Source organism: Pempheris klunzingeri, chromosome 18, assembly GCF_042242105.1.
Source record: "Pempheris klunzingeri isolate RE-2024b chromosome 18, fPemKlu1.hap1, whole genome shotgun sequence".
Taxonomy (NCBI): domain Eukaryota; kingdom Metazoa; phylum Chordata; class Actinopteri; order Acropomatiformes; family Pempheridae; genus Pempheris; species Pempheris klunzingeri.
Genome location: NC_092029.1, coordinates 13,334,823 through 13,354,858, shown reverse-complemented (window position 1 = coordinate 13,354,858; position 20,036 = coordinate 13,334,823). Strand labels below are relative to the sequence as shown.

Sequence of the window (20,036 nt, the reverse complement as noted above, 5' to 3'; positions counted from 1 at the left end):
AAAAAGCAACAGACAAAGAGAGGGAGAAAGAGCTAAAGGGAAAAGAAGTAGAAAGAAACAAGGAGGAGGGTGAATTCTGGGGAGGGGGATGGGGGTGCGAGTGGTGGTTCTGGGTCTGAATTGGCCAACCCATTTGGGCCGCTGTGATGTCCTTCCCTGAGTTGGGGGGCGGGGGGGCAGTGGGTTATGGTCCGAGCCCGCGAGCTCTCTGGGATTTCACGCTGTGTGTACATGTGTTTTTTCGTATGTGGTCTCTTCCTCCAGTCGCTAAATCGCCAAACTCCAACCTGTCTCATTGTCCGAGCCTGCTGACGATCTGTCTGAGTGTGATCCTTTCTCCCCCAACTTTCGCACGTCTGTTCCACTTCTCAGACGTCTTCTCACTCCTAGTTTCCTGATTGGCACTTGTATGAAGTGGGCTAGTCTGAGGAGGCTTCGTATCCGTTCACAGTCTGCTCCTCTTTTGGCCACCCACTGACGGCGAGGGGCGGCTGTCATTCAGTCAATTTGTTTACAAGTTTGATCATTCCTGTGCAACGTCTGTGCGCTGAAACTGTCTGAGCAGAGCACAGGCCGAGACAGCGAAGCTTCTTTAGGAGCTCAGTTTGGACTTCTTCGAAGGTGGCAGAGGGTCCTCTTTACTGTCCCCATCCTCCTCCTCTTCTTCCTCCTCGTCGTCATCATCAGGATAGTCCACCAGTCCCACTAAACCTCCCTGAAGACAAAAGACAAACCAAGAGAATCTTACCATCTTTACCAATTAGTAAAGACAATGATGATTAAAGTATTATTTGTCCAGGATGATACTTCGCTGGGAGACTTTAGTTTGGGCTTAGACAAATGGCTATAATTTAGCAGCTCTATTATATTTTAACCTTTCAGTGTCTTCTTCTGTGTCTCTGCACAATTCTACCACTCCCATCTCTCTGTAGCAGAACGAGGTTCGTGCTCAACCAACTGTGTCTGTATTTTGTTTCACCAAGTAACTGTTGGGTTTCAATTATCCTGTATGGGTCTCTCTTGAACATCGTGCTCATTTTGTCACATTTCCACTTATTGTGCTGTGATGTCTTTGGTGAATGCACTAATTGCACTTATTTTCAAACTGACTGAACCTCTAAAAACCACCCGTCTTTATTCTTGCACCATTCTTAGTCTCGCTCTTTATTTTCCCTGCCTAAATAAAGCGAACAAGTACAAGATCTGCACAGTGTCCAGTGTCCAGTGTCACACTGGTGGTGATGACCACCATCTTTGTAATACACGACGACGCTGGTGGGAGTTGTGTGAAAATTGACAGTTGAAGTGTGAAGATTCATAGTTAAAGCTTAATTTTCACCAAATTCTTCCTTCCTTTCAGTCAAGTGGTGTTATAATAGTGAAACAGAACAGACATTGTGCAAAATAATTTTTGGCTTTGTTCGAATATTTCATCACTCCATAACTGAAGATGAGTGGATTCTTCTTTCTCAGAATACAACTGAAGTTGAAGACCCACGTGTGCTCTGTTGCAATGCTGACAGGTACCTTTGTGGTTACAGCTGTGGCAGAGGGTGAACTCCGTGCTCCTGAGCCCGGAGAACCCGGTGATCCCGGAGAACCTGGGTTCAATGAGGCGGATGAAGGAGGGCTGGACAGGCTGGTTTTAGTGGAGCCAGAGAAGGCGAGCTTGAAGCTGGGGTTCTGCCTGCCTGATAAGCTCGACTTCCCCAGTACTTCTTTGTCATCTGTGTCTTTCACTGGGGGCAGAAGTGGACAAGAAATGGTCAGTCTCCCTATTTTTTTAAATTTTTCTCAAAATGTATTTTTTGCAACCAAAATATACTTTTACAAAACACATTATTTGGTTGTTTAATCAAACGAGTGACTTATAGAAAAGCACCCAGCTCTACAACCATTTAGAAAGTTATGTAGCCGACTTAGATGTATGTAAAAGCAAGTGCTTTAAGGTGACTGAATGACATGAAACTACCATTTTCTGTACATAATACTAATGTCTATACCTGGACTTGAGCATGCACCTTTAGGGTAGGGATGGGTCAAGATTTGGGTAAAAAAAAAAAAAAAATCGAAGTTTATTCAACTATCATCTTGTTTTAAGAACTATGTTTTCCTTCGTTTTTACTGGCTCCTGGTAGTACACCCATCAGGAGCAGTAGATTGATGAAACCAGGTCTCTGTAGATGTGGGCACAAACAGTCTTATGTCCAACGTGTAATTCTGCCACAAGTAATGTGTGTTTCAGCAATAAAAGTGAAAAATTGGCCGATAATAAAAAATTTCAAGAAAAAGTTTGAGGGAGTTGCGGCAGCTGCATCTAGCAGCAGCAGTGGTGTGTGTGTGTGTGTGTGTGTGTGTGTTTCTGCATGTGCGTGCAGGGGTGGGTGCATTTATCATGACTGTATCTGTGGCAGCACTAAAACAAAATCGGAAAGTATCTGGCAAATAACATGTAAAACATATATCAATCAAAATGGCATGTTGACCGATTATTTACAGCAGGTAAAAAAAGCTGTGAACTCTGCCGATTTCACCAGGGTCAACCAGCAATTTGTTCACTGTGATGTTTTGCTATTTTGTCTATGAACTGTGCCAAAATGTATTGTATATAAGCTTTGGCTTTATTCTCATTACTTTGTTTGTTCTCCCTTTCACGTGAGAGAAAGCCAAAGCAAATATACAGCAGCACAGACCACAAGTCAACTTCCAATTGTTTTCCCTTCTCTAGAGGCCCCTCCTTCTCAATTATCTTTGTCACAATGATATGACCATAATAAAATTGTAGACTCACATTTTGAAAACGTATGATTGCACTTTCTGAATTACCTAAGAATTCAGAAATCCCAGATACAGGATTCTGACTTTACCTGTAGTATCTAATGAGCGCAAAACAAATCCATACGTACATTTCTTTCTCTCCATGAACTTGCTTATAGGTTCCATAAGGTCTTCCTCCGCCTTCATCTTGTCAGAAGGAGGAACCACTGCCTCACCATCCTCAAGGTCATCCTCATCTGTGTTGAACCACATCTCCTCCTCATCCTCCAGTGTCCGTGCATCACGACGGAAACGGTGGTTCCTCAGGATAGAGCGCATGCTGAAGAGAATAATGCATGGCTTAGTGGTCAAAACGACAAAATACATATATTCATATATAACATAAAAGATGGTGTTTCTTCAACCAGCTTTTTCTTTGAAGAGCATTTTGCACTTACTTTTGACAACTGTGCAAATCTGTCCTACATTTAATAGCTTTTCTGCTACGTATAAAATAAATAGTTTTTCACTTGTAGGGGAACATTGTCAGTGTGCTAAGCACGATTTGTCCCAAGAATATCGTCTTTAATATATTGAAATGCAATACAAATTTGTTTCAGTAAAGCCGTTGACTTTTGATATTCTGTTGTATTACGTAATTTACAGATCTAGTCATGAGATTATTCTTGGTCCTTGCTTTTCTAAGAGTGAAAATGTAGAGTATGTAATCTTCAAACATTCATTCAGTGATCTCACTATTGCCCAATGTACCAAGACCAAACAGAGAGTTAAAGATATAATGTAGCTGTGGATATTTCAGTTGTAAACCACAAGCACCTGAAATGTTAATCAGTACAAAAAAATGATGTAAGCCCTTGCATTTGTATGAAAAGGTGCAACACAGTAAACACGAACTAAATTGAAAACAAAATTCCAGGAGCAAAGTCTTTAAAAAGGAAACACCCTTTTGTGACAGCAAGTATGCCGAGATCAAGGTGCAGCAACGCAACAATGGTCTTAACTGACGATGTCACTTTCTCAACTGACTGTTTGTACTTCAGACAGACTCATAGATGAGTAAGTGGTACATTGCACAATCGCAGCCATTGATGTAACAGTACTCACTGAGGAACCTGTGGCACAACATTTGCTTTTATACAGTCAGAGCAGTACTAAATGTTAAAAGACAATACAAATAAAATAAGCACGAATCTAAATCTTTTTTTTTTTTTTAAATATATATCAATGGTAGTGACACTCGACTCCCCCTTCTCAAACTGGGGCATCACACTGACTTTTTTCATATATTGTGAGACACTCGCCATTAGATCATTCATGTCATTGTAGTAAATATAGTAGTGCAGCCTTGGTTTTTCTCACCTATCCAGTTTGGGGTTGTCTTGCCTCTCTCGCTGCTGTTCATACCGCAGCTTTAGTCCCTTGAATGTTTGGACATAATCCACATCCTCCAGAGCCTTCCAGTAGTTCTCTACTATATGAGCTGTGAGAGACTTCACATCCTCCTAGGAGCAATGGGAGGGGAGAGAAAGAGAAACCCAGTAGAGGAGAAAATTGATGGAAAGGTAGTAATAAGATGAGTAGTTTAGAGTTTAGGACAGAGGCAGTGCAGAGGAGGAATGAAGTGTGGAGAAAATGAAAGGGAGAGAAACAGAGAGGGGACATCACACCAAACAAGTTAAAATAAATCTAGAAAACATTGTATCACACATTTTCACTTTCTGGGATCTGGAATTTGTATGGCTATTGGTTCCTTTTTATAGATCTAATAAGATTTCATCAGACATGCATTAACAATTCTTTCAGATCAACTCACATTTATAATGTGTAATATAAATCAAATTAAAAATGATATGTACTTCTGAGGAGTAAATAACTGTAAAATAACTGGCCAGCTGATAATCACTTGCCCACATGGAAAAGTTAAAAAAACAAAACAAAAAAAAACACACACACAACTGAATGAGACAAACATCATCAATCATCAAAAGTATTCTGTTAACTGAGGTGAAATCCATAAATCAGTGTACGTACTACAGTGAGCCATACATCCTCTTCACGAGAAAGAAAAGGAAAGTGAAAAAGTAAAGCAGAATAAAAGAATTATTGTTCCTCCAACTTCCTAAACCAAGCCCAGCATGAGGCAAGAGGCAGCTGGAGCCTGATGGAAAACTGCCAGCTTATTTAGCCTTGTAGCATAACTGTCATTTAAATGGCGATAACAATACACAATACTCACACCCCAAATTCACTTTCAGACATCTTTGTACGTCAAATGTTTGTCTTTAATGTTTCTAAATTTTGTTGATCTATTAAAATTAAATGGCACAATAGCCACCAAAATTTGGACAACAAAAAATTAGTGCCACAGGACTTTGTTAGTGTTCAATAACAGAATCACAAGTGACATGAAAGCACACACGTGTCGCTGATTCAAACAATACTCACCACACGGACATACTCAAACATCTCAATGATGGCTGAGTTCATGAGATTGTATCGTGAGCCGTTATTGAGGAAGGCCTTAATGACGGGCTCAAAGAGAAAGTTCCTCATGATGTAGCGATTGTAGAATTCATCCTTTAGACCAATAATCCTCCGCATGAAGCGCAGGGCACCTGGGAACAGTGAGGCAAAGATTAATATCAATCTCAAAACTAATTCATTTATATCCACAATGAGCTTGATGGGGTTTAGAACTGAAGATCTAGTTGTGATTTTACATCACTTACATAGTGCCAGGAAGGCATGCTGAGAGGCAGTGAGCACCAGTACCCTCCTGAGAATGTCCTTGTTGATGATGTAGTTCTTGATGTGATAAGTGTGGTGCTCAACACAGAACGTCAGCAACTCCAAAATCAAGGCCAGCAGCTGCGATGTCTGAAAATCATCTAATAGAAGAATGATGGTAGTGAGCAACATAAAATTCATGCATTCATCTCAATGTTATATTTACCAAACCAACACGTGTACACACACACACACACACACACACACACACACACACACTCACACACACTCACACACACCCCAGGTGTTCAGTACCTTTGCTCGGTTTTTCCTCTGTGGTATTGGCCAGTAGTGGAGCTGAGAGGACGTGCATACAGTGCTTGTAGAAGAAGCTCAAGAATTCTGTCTTTTCTGTTTTCTGGAAAAGTAAAACAACGGTGAAGGTGCAAAGCTCTGGCCCAACCTGTTACAACTTTTTCAGCTACAATAGAGTAACCTGCTTAGCAGGAAAATCCAGCTTGCTGCTATGGATATTTATTTTTTCTAATATGATTAATGTAGCTTTACTGTGCTCTGACAGCAAATACCAACATAAGGATCACTTTTTCAGCTTTTAAATGCATAGAAGCAAATATGGCACTTGCCACAAGCATTACTTTGCTTGCTGTAGTAACCCTGTCTTTCCACTGCTGCATAACTCTTGGCTACAGACTGCTGAACTCAGTTACCTTGACCATAAAGGTTCTCTTAAATTGAGTAAACAACACCTCTAATTCTCATAAATAAAGAATCTAATGTAGAAAAATGTTTCTGGAGTTGGATCTAAGTACCAAGTGCTCAGGATTCCAGTCGAGTCATTGTATAAACTGACGTGTCTAGTTGTAGCACGCAAACTCACATTCGCAGTAGCCAGCATGTTCTCAGGGTCTACCAGAGTCCGTAGTAGGCCCATCAGCTGCACCGCTCCACCTAGCTCTGGGTCTGTATCACAGATCATGTGTTCTATGATCAGGTTGATCAGGAGGATGTCCTGGAAGGCCGATAAATAATTATTAGGAACACACAATAATCGTTTTTATCCACCTGTGTAAATTATGAATATAATTCTCAGACATTTCTGGCTGACTTTGTTCATATACTCACATCATCATTCTGCTGAGACTCCTGCATGACGAACTCTCGTACCATGGAGGGGTTGTACTCCACCAGATAAGAGAAAATATCTGTGGCTGCCCCACGCACCTGAACGTCATCCATTCCCTGTATCATGAACATACATTATATTTGTTAGAAATTTCCCTTCAGGTCAAAGTTGAAACCAAAACCTTTTTCTTTTTTCTTACAGGTTTATGTCGACAGGAAGGACGGCGTCAAAAATGTCTTAATCAGCAAAAGCATAAATGTGTTACATGTAACAACTACACATATCTCAATGAGCATGTGTTCATCAGCCAACTATTTGAGGTTGCAATCTGCTTTAAAGATTTTGTTTAGATTATTTTACCTGACCTGTTTTGTATTCCAAGATTAAGTTTTTCACAGAATTGAATAAAAATGGATAATGGGTTGTACTGTAGGGTGCAAAAACATAAATTGCATTCTCGTAGGGTGGCTGCAGGAAATGTGCTAGTTCATTTTGTATGAGCACAAAGTGTATTTGGCTGTCTAATCTGTCCCCTTGTATCAGATCCATTCCTCTTGTCTGTTCTTCGGCAGTCACTGGCGTGATAGTAAAAGCAAACTGCTCCAACTAACACCAAAAACTGAGACCGAAGATGTCAAAATAAAAACTGTTCACTTTAACCTGGCAGGAACGTAGGGATGTTGGCACGCTTCTGAGAAAATATGCATATCATGACAATTGTGATGCATTTGCAGTGTTTGGGCACCTTAATATATTGTTGTTTTGTTTGAGTTTTTTTCCTGACAGGTGCAAAACTCAGTTATTTAAGTCAAAATTGAATCAGCTTTAAATCTAGTAAACCCTCTCTGTGTTCACCACATGACAATCTGTTCATCCATGACATTTCACAGTGAATTCTGTTTGTGAGTTCAATTATGACTTAAGTGCTTTCGCAACTAGTAAAATAAATTGAATGAAAAGTGGTATAAGAGCCTCCCGTCTTTCCACGCCACCACCGCACACAGCACAGTATTCATTATTCTTTTCTGTTTGTATCTGTAGAGCTAAACAGGATCTCATGTACAATACAACCAGGTACAATCAGATGCACCAGTTCAAGAAGTGTCTGACAAGACTTGACGAGGAGAATTAATCTGTAATACAACACAAAACCAGGAGATGTTGCTTTTGTCTTTAGACCAAATGTTAACATGACAACCGGCAGCATGTACAACTATATATGTTCCATGTATAGCAAGCCTCAAAGTTTAACATTATACTGACAAAAATATTTGGTGTTAATGGAGTACACATTCATTGTGTGTGTTCAAAGAAAAGCGTTATGTCATACTGCATACAAAATACGGAAATACCCTTTAGCGAGAAACTGAAACATTTTGATGTCACCTGCACACAAATACATACAAATCACAAAACGTCAGTAATATCATTGTTACGGGAGTTTTCCTCAACAAAGTGTTCTTGTGTTGTGGTCAATCCATGGTAACCAAATATTATTGTATAGAATAGAGGCACAATTTCAACATACTGCCAACAATCATGTTCACTGATGATATTTGCTCGTTTCTGTTTTGCTTCCAATTTTTTCTTCCAGGAGTATGTCACTTAAGTCAACTTTCAGTTTATCAAGTTAGATTCACTGCTCCAAATGCAAAAATTGTTGTCCCAGTACCAAACCTACTGACACAATGAGCCACATTAGTTATAAATTTGGACAAACTTAAGCGATAAACATGATTCCAATTTATGTTAAGGTTGCTGCACTCACCAGTATGACCTCTAGTGCAGGTAGAATGCCCATGTTTGACAATGTCTTGAAGAAGGCGTCTCTGTTTTGAGGTTGTAACGTTTGTGAAAATGCACAGAACTCCTTTAGGAAGTTCACCTATAAGGAAGAAATACACACAACTCTATGAAAAGGGACAGGGAGAAGGAGGAGAACATTGTTCGATAATAATCTCTGGTAAAGGTCTGGCATACCAGTTCGTGTCTTTTGTCGTCATCTGTAGCCTCATCTGTTAGCTGTGCAAAGAGGTCTGTCAGGAACTTCTCATCGTCCTGACACCCAAAGGAAAGGGGAGATAAGAGGGTCAACAAATCAGGATATGGAGATATCACCCTTGGCCCTTACCTTCACATGGGGCCCAATTGTGCAACAACAAGCAACAAGTAACAAAGTTGTTGTTGATCTACAGTGGTACAGTCAAATATAAATAACCAGGCAACAAAAATAACATCCATTTCGGAAAATTATAGTGTGACATAATTAGTCATAATTAACACCTTTTTACATTCGATTCACAACCAGAAATCCAAAACATACATCTTGCTCACTGTTATTTAAAACTATTTCAGTTCTGATTAAGGAAAATCTACTGTGTATTAAAAAAAGGTCTGAAAATTTTTTTTTTCATGATGGGTTATACACACATACAGTTTTTAACACTGACAACCCACTTTCATTCAATGATATTTGTGATCCAGAATATCAAGTGCTAGTTTAAATGAATAAAACACTTAGTCTGTTAATTTTTGCTTGACAAGACTGCCTCGTGATACGTGAGGAAGAAAAGCTCCATATCAGTAGTGTTTAACTTCAGAATTTCACACAGCAGTGTACCAGAGTCAACAGCGTGCCAGTTTCAGTTTTCCTCTAGCGCAGCATAACTGATTTACACAACACTTCTCCATCTCTATGGAGACAGCCATACATAAACACTGCTGAGTTGACACAGTACAAAAACACAAAGATCACATGACCATAAAAGACTAGCAGACAAACTCCGACTGGGTAAAGCACAATCAGCCAAAAATAAAACCTTTGTTCAATCCTATAATTACTGCAAATTCAGTCCTGCATAAACAATATTTTAAAAATATTCTCTTCTGTGTGAATTTTGATGTTATGACACGCTTGTATATTTGTTAAGCTTGTTTGTATTGGGCTTGTATACATTTATATAATTTGCAATAAAACGTACCAAAACCAAATAGCCATCACTGCCAGACTTTAGAAAACATGTCTGCCCATCTCACCTGTAGCATGCCCACAATCTCCACCTTGTTGAAGAAGATGAAGGAGTGCAGGGTGGACAGCATGTTTTCCTCAAAAACAGAGGGCGTGGGCAGCACCATGTCCTGAATGTACTGCACCCGATACGTCTGGTGTATTTTCTGACGCAGTTCAGGATCAGAGATCGGGATCACCTCCTTAAAGCGAGCTGTCTTGGTTAGAAACTCCCGATGCCGCCGTGGCTGCGGGAGTGCTGGGTCAAACTCCAGACAACCAATGACGTCCATGATGCACTCGTCAGAGAACATAACTTCAAAGAGTGCAGTACGATTGAGCAGGAAGATGCCTTTAATGATTTCATACAGGTGGTGCAGTCCCTCTCTGTTCTCCAAATCCTCACACACACGGAACAGTTCCAGGAGCTTGCGAATGTAGCCCTCATTCTCCACTGCCAGTGCCAGTTTCTCACGCCGCAGTGGTGATGGGAGTGAGGAAGCCACCAGCTCAGCCAGATCCTCCAAGCGATTCAGTTCACATGGTGGTAACTCCAGACCTGGCGACGACATGTCATCAAAGCGCTCCTCCTCAGACTCGTCCACCACATCCTGGGTGATATCCACTGATGGGTCCTTTCCCTGCACCTTAACAGTGACACAAACATGAGTGACGCATGATAGACCTAGTGGCAGAAAACCATCACCAGGAACACCCAAACACATTTGATAACAAATGCATACACAGATGGAGCAGACAAACACACTCCCACACAAAAGAGAAGTGCAGTTACCTGGCATATTTTCTCCCAGATTTCATCACAGCCAGCCTTCTCCTGGAAGCTGAGTGCCAGATCATAATTTTCAGCCTCCGACCATACTATCAATGTATCCTTTCCAAAAGAAAAACCCAGCCAATTTACAACCAGGACACTCAGAGGGAAAATCCACAATATACAAAAGTATACTGCACCATACTACGTACTGACCTGTTGTTTCTGGTAGGCTGTGTTTGGATTGATTTTGGACTCCAACAACAGGGAACCTGTCAGGTTCAAAACAAAGGTGAGCTTAAGTGTTGTCAAAGTGACTTTCATGAGGAATTTAAGTTTGGGTATTCCCTATATACAATTGTGGGTTTCGTGCATGGCTCCAGCTGACATGGCAGGTTAAAGTAAGGCAGTATAGAAGATACTGTTTACATACAGTGATTGTTGAGCAATTATTATGGTGACAGAAGCACTGCAGATGATTTCTAAGTTAGCATATGCCATTCCTCTTGCCTTACGTCTTTTGATTGCCTTACCATCACTCTCGGCTCGCACCAGTAGAGACGTGCCTTTCAAACGCTCCACATAGCCCGAGGAAACATGCCCGGTCCCACGGTCATCCCACTGTCTTTCCTCATTGAGGGTATAGACTTTGACTCGCCGACGAGTGTCCGTCATCCTGGCAGGTAGTTGTCACCGGTTTCCCCCTCCCGGACCTTCTTGACTTTTACAGGGTGGCTGCTTCACCTGGTAACGCCACAACTTCAATTCACTTTGTACACCTGTTCACTTCTACAATGCAGTATTAAGTTAACTAGAGATGGGGGTCACCCAGGCTAACAGTTCCTTTGAAGAAGCTACACAGTGGAACACCTGGACGAGTATCCAGTAAAAAAATAAAAAAATAAATCACCGATCGATTCTGCAGTTACAATATCTGATAATGTTAACGAGCTGCCTAAAAACTTACTATAGGCAACGCGCCACACAAAATGAGCTTACAGACCATAGTAGCAAGCTAACGACAGTCTAATTTACAGTGCGGAGGACATTGATGTTGGCTACCGTGTTAATCTACAACACAAGGGTTGGCAGACATTGTAATGTACTAGCACACAGTTGAAATACGAGTATTCAGAGTTAACCTCACCGTTACGATCTGTGGCTCCCCAAAACACTCTGCCTGCCTGTAAGTACAGTGTGTACGCTTGCAGGCACCGTTTGCTAGTTGCGTTAGCTAGCGAGCCTTACGAGTTAACTAGCTAGCTAGTACGCTAACTGCCTACGCTCCATGTATCCAACGTTAAACAACCCTTTGAAGGAAAACGACCAGAGCTGTGCACCGATAACATTATTTCACACTTGCGGACCGCGGACACCGTCTTTATGCTGAATTAATGTTTCTAATTGTGTCTGAATAATGCGCCAGCTAGCTAGCGTTAGCTGCTATTTCTTCCCCAAGTGTTCCGCCATGTTCTGGCTCGGGGCCGCGGAGAGACCACTCTCTCCTTACTGGTATTCATGCATCCCAAAAATTATGCAAACCAACAAACTGTAGTCGTATAATTACTTCAAGGTTAAGCTTTACATTATAGTGCTATTTGCCATTCATTTCCGACGTCTTGCTCAGATAATTGCTAACTGCCCCCCCCGCGAGTATTCAGCCATCTTGGGTCCCTTCAGAGTCAGTACGGGGTTTCCAGCACAGCAACAACAGGGCAGCCCGCCACATTTAAAGAGACAGTAACACAACCAGCCAGGACTAAAATGTCTAATGTTGATCAGCAGAAATGAGAAATCAAGCCACTCTGCATCATATCGACCCGATGGTCCAACCATTTGACACATACTTGAATCCAAAGAATTGTAGATCTTTGTAGACCAGGAATTCTATACGGAGGCTGAATTAACAGGAAAATACACGGTTATATATGCAAGAGTGGACACCAATCAGAAAACAATAGTTCATTTTATTCAAATCAAAGAAAACAGATTGTTGAAATCAGATACTATGCAAAACAAAATGTTTACAAAACAGCATATTACATCAAGATGGTAGGCTATAGTAACAATAGAAATAACATGAAATATGGAAAAGACATTTTCTGGGATCTGGGAATCAATTAGTCCATCTGCTGACATTTATCTGTCAAAAATAAGTCATGTGCATTCAAAATCCACCGCACATTCAAATTCAACTTCAAAGTAACAGTATATTTTTTAAAAAAAACAAAGGATGTCAGGTGCACACGTCCATAAAAATGTTTAAACTTTTATTTAAAACAAACTAAAGCTAAGGATCAAACATTAGATCCACACACTGCAACAACAAGCAGCCAGCATTTTTTTTCCAATTTTTTCAATGCCTGATGAAGATCTCTGCAAGACCAACACATTTTTAAATTAAAACTGCTGGGAGCTATTCAGAGCACTGTGAGGATTTCTATAAAAAACAACAACAACAAAAAAAAAACGCTTCAGGGAACCTTCAGGGAAACTGGACGCACATACTAAAAATTTGACAAACAAAAAGTTTTTATCCAGCCTGGCAAGCATTTCTTCAAGCAGGGATCCCTCTCCATCAATAAGTTAGTCCTTGCAGGCATCAGTCCCACAAATTACAAATATATGCATGCTGCCAAGCGAGACTCCATTGCTATATAAAGCCCAAAGTTTACTTGAACCAATGATCAAACCCCTTTCTTGCCCGATTAGTGATTTCCTTCCTCGTGTGTAGCGGGACAATTCCTCACTGCCTTTACTTTGATGCCTGCTGAGCTTGACGCCGCAGCAGGACGTATATCTTCTCCTTGATCCAGTCTTTGTTGTATGGTTGGTATGTTTGAGTGTCAGCTCTGTACCTGTAAAATATATATATATACATATATATACATATATATATATGTTTTACTCAAAGTGATCAACACACTCAATGAAAGGTTGGTTTTCATTCAAATCAATAGGAGTTTGCCAATCATACTTACACAAGACAGCTTAGATCTGCCAAGTCGTCAATGAAGTCAAACAACTGACTAATGTCATAAGTGATGGACGGACTGTTTGGGTTCATCCTCTTAAGATGCTCTTCATACATTTTGCAAACACCTGGAAGAGTGTTGTAGGACATAGTGAATGGAAGAAAAAACATTTCCAAAGGTGTGCATTACAAAAAAGAAGGAGGTACAGATATAAACTTCATTTAGTGTACATATCAACTTTCACAAGGTTTAATAGAGAGACTGTAAAGTCAGTGACAACACCAGAACATTTCACTAATAGTTTTAAGCACATTGGCAATCTGTGATTCAAAAAGTAAAGTTTTGAAGTGAGGACTCTAGAAAACCACTGTAGTGTAACAGACTAGTTTGCAGCTGAGATATTAAATGTTCAACTCCAAATTATCATGAGAATGTGGTGTGTTATAGCTTGTCACTGTGTAGAATACTTACAGTTCATCTAAAAAAATTACAAAATAAATAACATTTATACTTTAGGCTAGACTTACACCAAAGGCAGAAGACTGTTTTTTTTTTTTTTTTTTTTTACTATTCTTTAAGAAAAAACAGCTGAAGACTCACCTTCCATACATTCGTTCACTGACTCATAGTCAGCATACGTGCGGCCCTCAGGTCTCTTGGTTGGTTGGACAAGTAAAATTGTGTGCGACTGTAAAAACGATTGGAAGTATTTAATACACACAATAATGCCAACTCCATATAATCACACCACATCACCCGGATTATTGGCAGTCAAGCATTGCAGTTGACCGTCTCCCACAGATTTTCAAACAGGAGGTAAACGCTGCTTATTTTTCAGCAGATCACAAACTGTGACGCTAACGTTGTAGCTAGTTTTTCACAGTTTCCCGCATACTTTATTCATATTTAGGCTGACCGACAGAGAGGAACTGATTAATCCTTCACGATAAAGTTAAAGTTTATAGTAACAGAAGAAACATGTTTGACAGAGTAGTACCCGTTAGCCTCGTAGCTTGTTAGCTTAGCTGTGGTGGTTTACTAGCAGCTAATATAAACAATACTGCACGCTTTAACCTCTTGAAACGTAAAATAAAACACTCTTACCATGTTGTGCTGACCGCAGACCCTGTCTTTTAACTGAGGATCTACAACTGCAAAGTATATCGTTGTTTAATGCTTCCCAATTTCCTGTGCGATGCAGACAGCGGTTTGAGGAAAATTATTTAGGGGAAATGAAATAAATCTGTGTCCGGTTGTAAAGTGAGGTGCCTTCAAAATAAAGTTTTTATTTCAAAATAAAACTCTGGCCGTAAGAAGACAGAATCAGTGTTTCAAAAATGTTTTGAAATCTTTTTGTCTGAGGTGGAAAAAGTATTTACATCATGTACTTAAGTGTACTTAATTCATAGTAAAATGTACAACATTAAAGTATAACAAGTAAAAAGTATGCATCAAAAACTTAGTTGAGTATAAGAACTTAATTATTTACTAAGTAAGTAAAATGTAGGCCTATGTAAATTACTTATTATACACTGTAACAGCTCCTGTTAGATTTATATTGCAATATTTTTCATTACTGGATTATTATTACTGATTTTGAAGCTTGTTGATGCTGTTGTGTGGTTTAAGTAAGCAATCTATTTTACTTATATTTTATAAACTGGTCATGTATTTTGTGTCTAGAATGCTAATCTGCAAAGTAGCAAGTGGCTAAAACTGTCAAATTAATATAGTGGAGTGGGTATAATATTTGCTACTGAAATGTAATTTCATGTAATGTGTAATGTAATGTAGTAGAAGTGTAAAATAACAGAAAATGACAATCATCAATACTATTACCTAAAACTGAGTTCAACAACAGTACATGAGTTAATGTTACTGACATAACGCCAATGTATTTTGTTTTGTTACTAAATGACCAATATTTTGATTAAAGCATTTATCAAATTTAAGTGCATTTATGGAAACAGTGCAAGAGCAGATGGAGACAAAGATAAACCACACCAGTTGTTTTCAAGATTACCAGATAGTTGAAAGTTTATTGATTAGTTTCATGATTTCATTTGAGTAATCACAATGATATTCTATTTTAGTCCTGAGCTATAAATGACATTTTACATAAATGAATATACTGAGCACCACAAACAAAGTGTCAAAGGTAATGAAACCAGAATAATGAGGTGGGAGCACGTCAGTTGTGATGTAAAGCTAGCTAAAGCTATGTTAAGTCTGATGTTTAAATAAAAGGCAGGATGTTGTACGTTTTACAATAAAGTTTGTTTCTTCATATATGGAAATACTATGTGTGTACAAATGTCATATAATTCGACTCATTGAGATGGCTGGTTATTCCATGCTGGTTATTCAATGATTTGGTGGTATTTGTGGCGAGCATGCTTATGCTCTTGCCCTCAGAGTAGCTCTGAGTGACCCTCTCCTTGGGGTCCCTCTGCGGGGTGCAGGCGGGGACTCCCTCACCACACCGCCACACTCTCTCTGGCATGCCTCCAGGGACACAAAGTTATTGCCATTGCCCGCGCAGCCTCCATACCAGTACTCGATACATTTCCCATTGCCTGAGTTGTAGTAGAAGCGGACCTTCCAAGTATCACAGGGGCCCTCGTCACGAGGCAGGAAGCACACATTACCAGTGGATTGAGGGGCAGGAGGTAAGCTTTGCTGCACAAGGAGATGCATAGAAAGAAAAAGATGGTAAGTCTTCCAGATTATTCCAGTTCTACTTTTAAAATGGGGTATTACAGTGATACAGATCTTTAAGTTGTGGGACTTGGTAGAGACAGATTAAGAGCCTAATATGGATCAAGCTCCAAAAACACTGGAGCCTACGCTTCCCATAATGCAACTCAATGGTGTCTTTCAGTCGACTGCCCTGCCTGGAGATAGCCCACATCTTTCAAATAGTACACAGTCAAATTGTAACTCTGATATAAATCTGTACTTAAAGCCAAAGTAACCGTGATGACATTACTGTGACATTTCTCAGGTTATTTTCTCATTTTTTTCAAATGCCAAAGCTTCTCCAGAGCCAAAGGAGAAACTATACATGTAGAAGAGAAATGGATGTGATTCCTACCACAGTTGTCTGGTACTCAGGACATCCCACCCTTCCAAATCCTTGCGCTGCAGTCACCCCATCCAAACAACAGCCGTACCTAAGTGATGGAGTGTTTAATGTTGTAAACACAATGCTGTTCATCAAGCTCATTTATGTTACTAGACTTGGATCCAGGAAGCTGTGTCACCTGGTGCGAACACAGTCTTGGGAGCAGCCCTCGTTCCTGGGCCCTGTGGCTGAGGTGTGGCCATCAGGACAGCAGCCATAGAATGACTGTGCACATTGAGGACCAATCACAGCAGGGTAGGCATCGTACCCAGTGTTTGTATGTGGCCTGGAAGCTAAAGCAAGTAAACATAGACACAGACATGGTGAAATAAACACACTGCTACTACACAGACCTGTGAAAATATGGCTATCCTTTTTTGAAGGTTTAGGTTTAAATTAGGTTGTAGTTAAGTTTAGCTGGGTTTTTTTTTTAAGAATCTAAATATGACTTTCAGTAGCAAGTTATTGAAAGAAACACTTTATGCTTTGTGCTGTTATGTTTTTGAATGAGGGGCAAGAACGCAGTGAGAAAGCAGTGAAATCATTTTCTTTACTGCCCGAGGATGCATTCCCTGATAAATAATCGGAGTGGTACTTGAACTGAAATAACTGGTTGCGCATTCATTTTAAAATTCTTCTACATCTTCTTTACTACTGCTTTGGTGGTGCATACACACATATAAAATAATTGCACATGCAACCACACAAAGACAGACAGAAACATTCCAACACAAGCTCTACATACCTGAAGGGTCTCCTGGAACATGGGGCACAAATCCTCTCATGGTGGTTTCATGTGCCCTTGGGTCCTGCACGCTTGGGACCACTAAAGAAAAAGTACATTGATTAAATACAAACAAGTACAAAGAAAACAAAAAAGTGTGTTAGGGGTTCAGGTTTGGCTTTAACTTTGCGCTCTGGGGCAGGGCTGTGAGTTGCATGTCTCCACAGAGACGGGTCTGCTAGCTGTTCCACAGCGGGCCTCTGGGTAGGGGTTCAAATCTGTATCAAAACAGCCAACTCTCCTCTCCCTCACACCTCCATTACAGCTTCTAGTGCACTACAGAGACGAGACAGGAGACGGGAAATGATGTAGCGATACAGGAGAGATAAAAGCTTCCTTCCTGGTCCACAACACTGTCCAGTTCACCTACCAGTCCATAGTCAGTCACATGCCAGGTGATGCGTGTGTGACAGGCGGGTCTGCGGCAGGTCTGGACCGAAGGAGGTCTTGCCTGTCCGCTGCAAGCATGCTCAGCCAGGCGTTCACCTCCTGACCCGATGCAGGTCACCTCCCTTGTCTGCTGGCCTTCCCCACAAGTCACTGAGCACTGACCGTCATGGGTGACAAGATATTTAAATTTCACAGCAACATAGTAGCACTTTAAAACATTGATGAATATGTATATATATGCATCATCTTTTTAGCCATTGCCCATCTGTATGATATTCAAAATGTAATAGTTATGTTGTCTGCAGTAAGGTACGAACCACACTGAAGCTGGAGACACTGTACTCAACGCAGGGATGCATGTTGCAGGCCTGCTGGCTCTGTGGCCTCTGCACGCGCTGGGTAATGCAGTGAGTCTCTTCCACCACACGGGGGTTCACAGGGTCCTGGATCCAACACTCCACGCTGCGATACTGCATGCCTCCATTGCAGGCAGCAGAGCACTCGCCATAGACACCAGTTTTGTAGACGTATGTGAACATCTCCCTTGGGTGAGGAGCAACAACAATAGGAGCAGCAGAGTGCACAGAATTGGTGTCATCCAGGCCCATAAACTCTCCATGGATCAATATCTGGAGAGGGATAAATTATTTTCAGTTTCAACGGTGGTGTTGAATAAAAGTGAGGTGGGCTTTTGATCGATATAAAATCAAAAACTAAGCCAATAAAAGTCAAAATGTTTCAGAGCAAGGTCTCTGAACTACTGAAGAGATTGTACTGCCCTGCACTGTGCCAACTTTTGTTGCATAAATAAAAGCTACTGGTTGAGAAAAATGGACAATGACACTCTACAAATATATAGTACAAACAGAGCCTTGAATGTCTGCCATTATGTTGCAGATCCCAGTTTGGTTCCCACCCTGCAGATGCCGTCCACACAGATATCAGAACGGCCCACATAGCATGGTGTCCCATCCACCACTGCAGGTCTGTGTCTATAGAAGAAGTTTTCTCCTCTTGGGACACAGTGCAACTCACAAGGATTGGACGCTACAGAACAGATACAGCCATTAAAATGTGTGTTAAAAACACAGAATCCACAACAAGACCCAGATTAAATAGCACTTGTACTATTTTAATTTTCATGATTGACACCTTGGTAAACGCCAAGGTTATCAAGGTAAACAAGGTAATCCAAGGAAATTAAGTATTATATCACTTAAAGTCATATACAGTATATAACAGGTCTTTTACCCCCATAATAAGGCACCCATGTGTGGTGTTTGCTCTGAAAGTCCAGTCTGTCAAACTGGGAGCACTGCTCCTCCCTGAAATCCCTGGATCCAACTGGACATGCCTACAAGGATGAAAGAAATAATGGATAAACAATATTTTAGGATACATTAGAGCAAGTTTTGTGTTAATGTAATTTATAAAGAGACAAATGTCTCAGGATAATTACTTGTGTATTACAGGTTCGGAATGACTTAGAAGATCCTACGCAGTTATGTCCTCCATCTGTCCTGCAAGACAAAGGCAATGAATTTAAATCAGTGAATTAAATAATAGGGACCCTCACTGCAAAAAATCTTTAATTGCTGAGACTCACATCCTGGTCCCACTTCTCTATGTCCTACCTTGAAGTGATACATTTCCTGGTTCTCATTGCGACTCCTGTGCCACAGGTGCGACTGCAGGGTCCATAGGCTCCAAACTCTCCCCAGTAGTCACTGACTGGCTGTGTCAGCTGAAAAAAAATGGAATATAAAAAAAGTGAAACGCCTACTGACTTAGCCTCTGGTACACATAGTGCTCTTGCATACCATATCATGACCCACCACGAACCACTAACACACACTAAGAGCATGCAAGAGACACCAAAATAGAAGCTGGAACATTTAGCCACAAACCATTCCCTACACGTTGCATAATGTGTATAAATGTTGCTTTTTTTAAGTTGAGATTCGGGGACATACTGTGCTTTACTGTCCTTGTGATTTGCATCTGTACATATTACTGACATGGACATTCAAATGTTACAATATCAATATTGTTAAAGGAGATACTCACAGTGGCTGCAGGTACTGCCAGCAGCTGTAGGAGACCAAGGACTTGCAGGATGTTCATGTTGCCCAGAAGACACTCTAAAACTGTGGATGTTAATAGAAACTAAATAACTAAACTTTAAATGAAAGTTCATCTATTTATTATGAATGGAGTGTGTGCAATTAGACCATCAATCCCTTGACATCCATGGTGATTTCTTTGCTAATAAGCGTTTCACCTGGATAGATTAAACAGCAAACAATAAATCATCAGATCCCATTTTGTCTTACCT

The 20,036-nt window shown here is 40.5% G+C and overlaps 3 protein-coding genes across 6 annotated transcripts; all 3 read right to left on the bottom strand.

Annotated features, from left to right (window-relative positions):
- Positions 1 to 120: 120 nt before the first annotated feature.
- On the bottom strand, positions 121 to 12,103 carry smek1 (SMEK homolog 1, suppressor of mek1 (Dictyostelium)). 4 transcript variants are annotated; one of them, XM_070849147.1, is made up of 16 exons: positions 12,014 to 12,103; positions 10,962 to 11,172; positions 10,645 to 10,700; positions 10,450 to 10,548; positions 9,686 to 10,303; positions 8,630 to 8,707; positions 8,418 to 8,534; positions 6,649 to 6,765; positions 6,404 to 6,535; positions 5,821 to 5,923; positions 5,508 to 5,666; positions 5,224 to 5,393; positions 4,138 to 4,280; positions 2,907 to 3,097; positions 1,528 to 1,739; positions 121 to 715 (listed from the first exon to the last, which is right to left on the bottom strand). In XM_070849147.1, the coding sequence occupies exons 2-16, from the start codon at positions 11,101 to 11,103 to the stop codon at positions 593 to 595; spliced, it is 2,460 nt and encodes an 819-aa protein (XP_070705248.1). In that variant the 5' UTR covers positions 11,104 to 11,172; positions 12,014 to 12,103; the 3' UTR covers positions 121 to 592. The 4 variants fall into 4 exon arrangements, with proteins under 4 accessions (XP_070705248.1, XP_070705247.1, XP_070705246.1 ...); XM_070849146.1 differs by having other exon boundaries at positions 11,576 to 12,097; XM_070849145.1 differs by having other exon boundaries at positions 10,962 to 12,097.
- A 272-nt stretch (positions 12,104 to 12,375) lies between these two features.
- On the bottom strand, positions 12,376 to 14,640 carry erh (ERH mRNA splicing and mitosis factor). Its single transcript, XM_070849472.1, has 4 exons — positions 14,508 to 14,640; positions 14,004 to 14,091; positions 13,410 to 13,530; positions 12,376 to 13,286 (listed from the first exon to the last, which is right to left on the bottom strand). The coding sequence occupies exons 1-4, from the start codon at positions 14,508 to 14,510 to the stop codon at positions 13,184 to 13,186; spliced, it is 315 nt and encodes a 104-aa protein (XP_070705573.1). The 5' UTR covers positions 14,511 to 14,640; the 3' UTR covers positions 12,376 to 13,183.
- Positions 14,641 to 15,505: 865 nt separating this feature from the next.
- paplnb (papilin b, proteoglycan-like sulfated glycoprotein) lies at positions 15,506 to 19,825 on the bottom strand. The gene is made up of 12 exons (XM_070849891.1): positions 19,769 to 19,825; positions 19,336 to 19,445; positions 19,161 to 19,221; positions 18,953 to 19,055; positions 18,618 to 18,748; positions 18,019 to 18,330; positions 17,682 to 17,858; positions 17,437 to 17,587; positions 17,273 to 17,353; positions 16,667 to 16,820; positions 16,498 to 16,576; positions 15,506 to 16,082 (listed from the first exon to the last, which is right to left on the bottom strand). The coding sequence occupies exons 1-12, from the start codon at positions 19,823 to 19,825 to the stop codon at positions 15,801 to 15,803; spliced, it is 1,698 nt and encodes a 565-aa protein (XP_070705992.1). The 3' UTR covers positions 15,506 to 15,800.
- Positions 19,826 to 20,036: the final 211 nt, after the last annotated feature.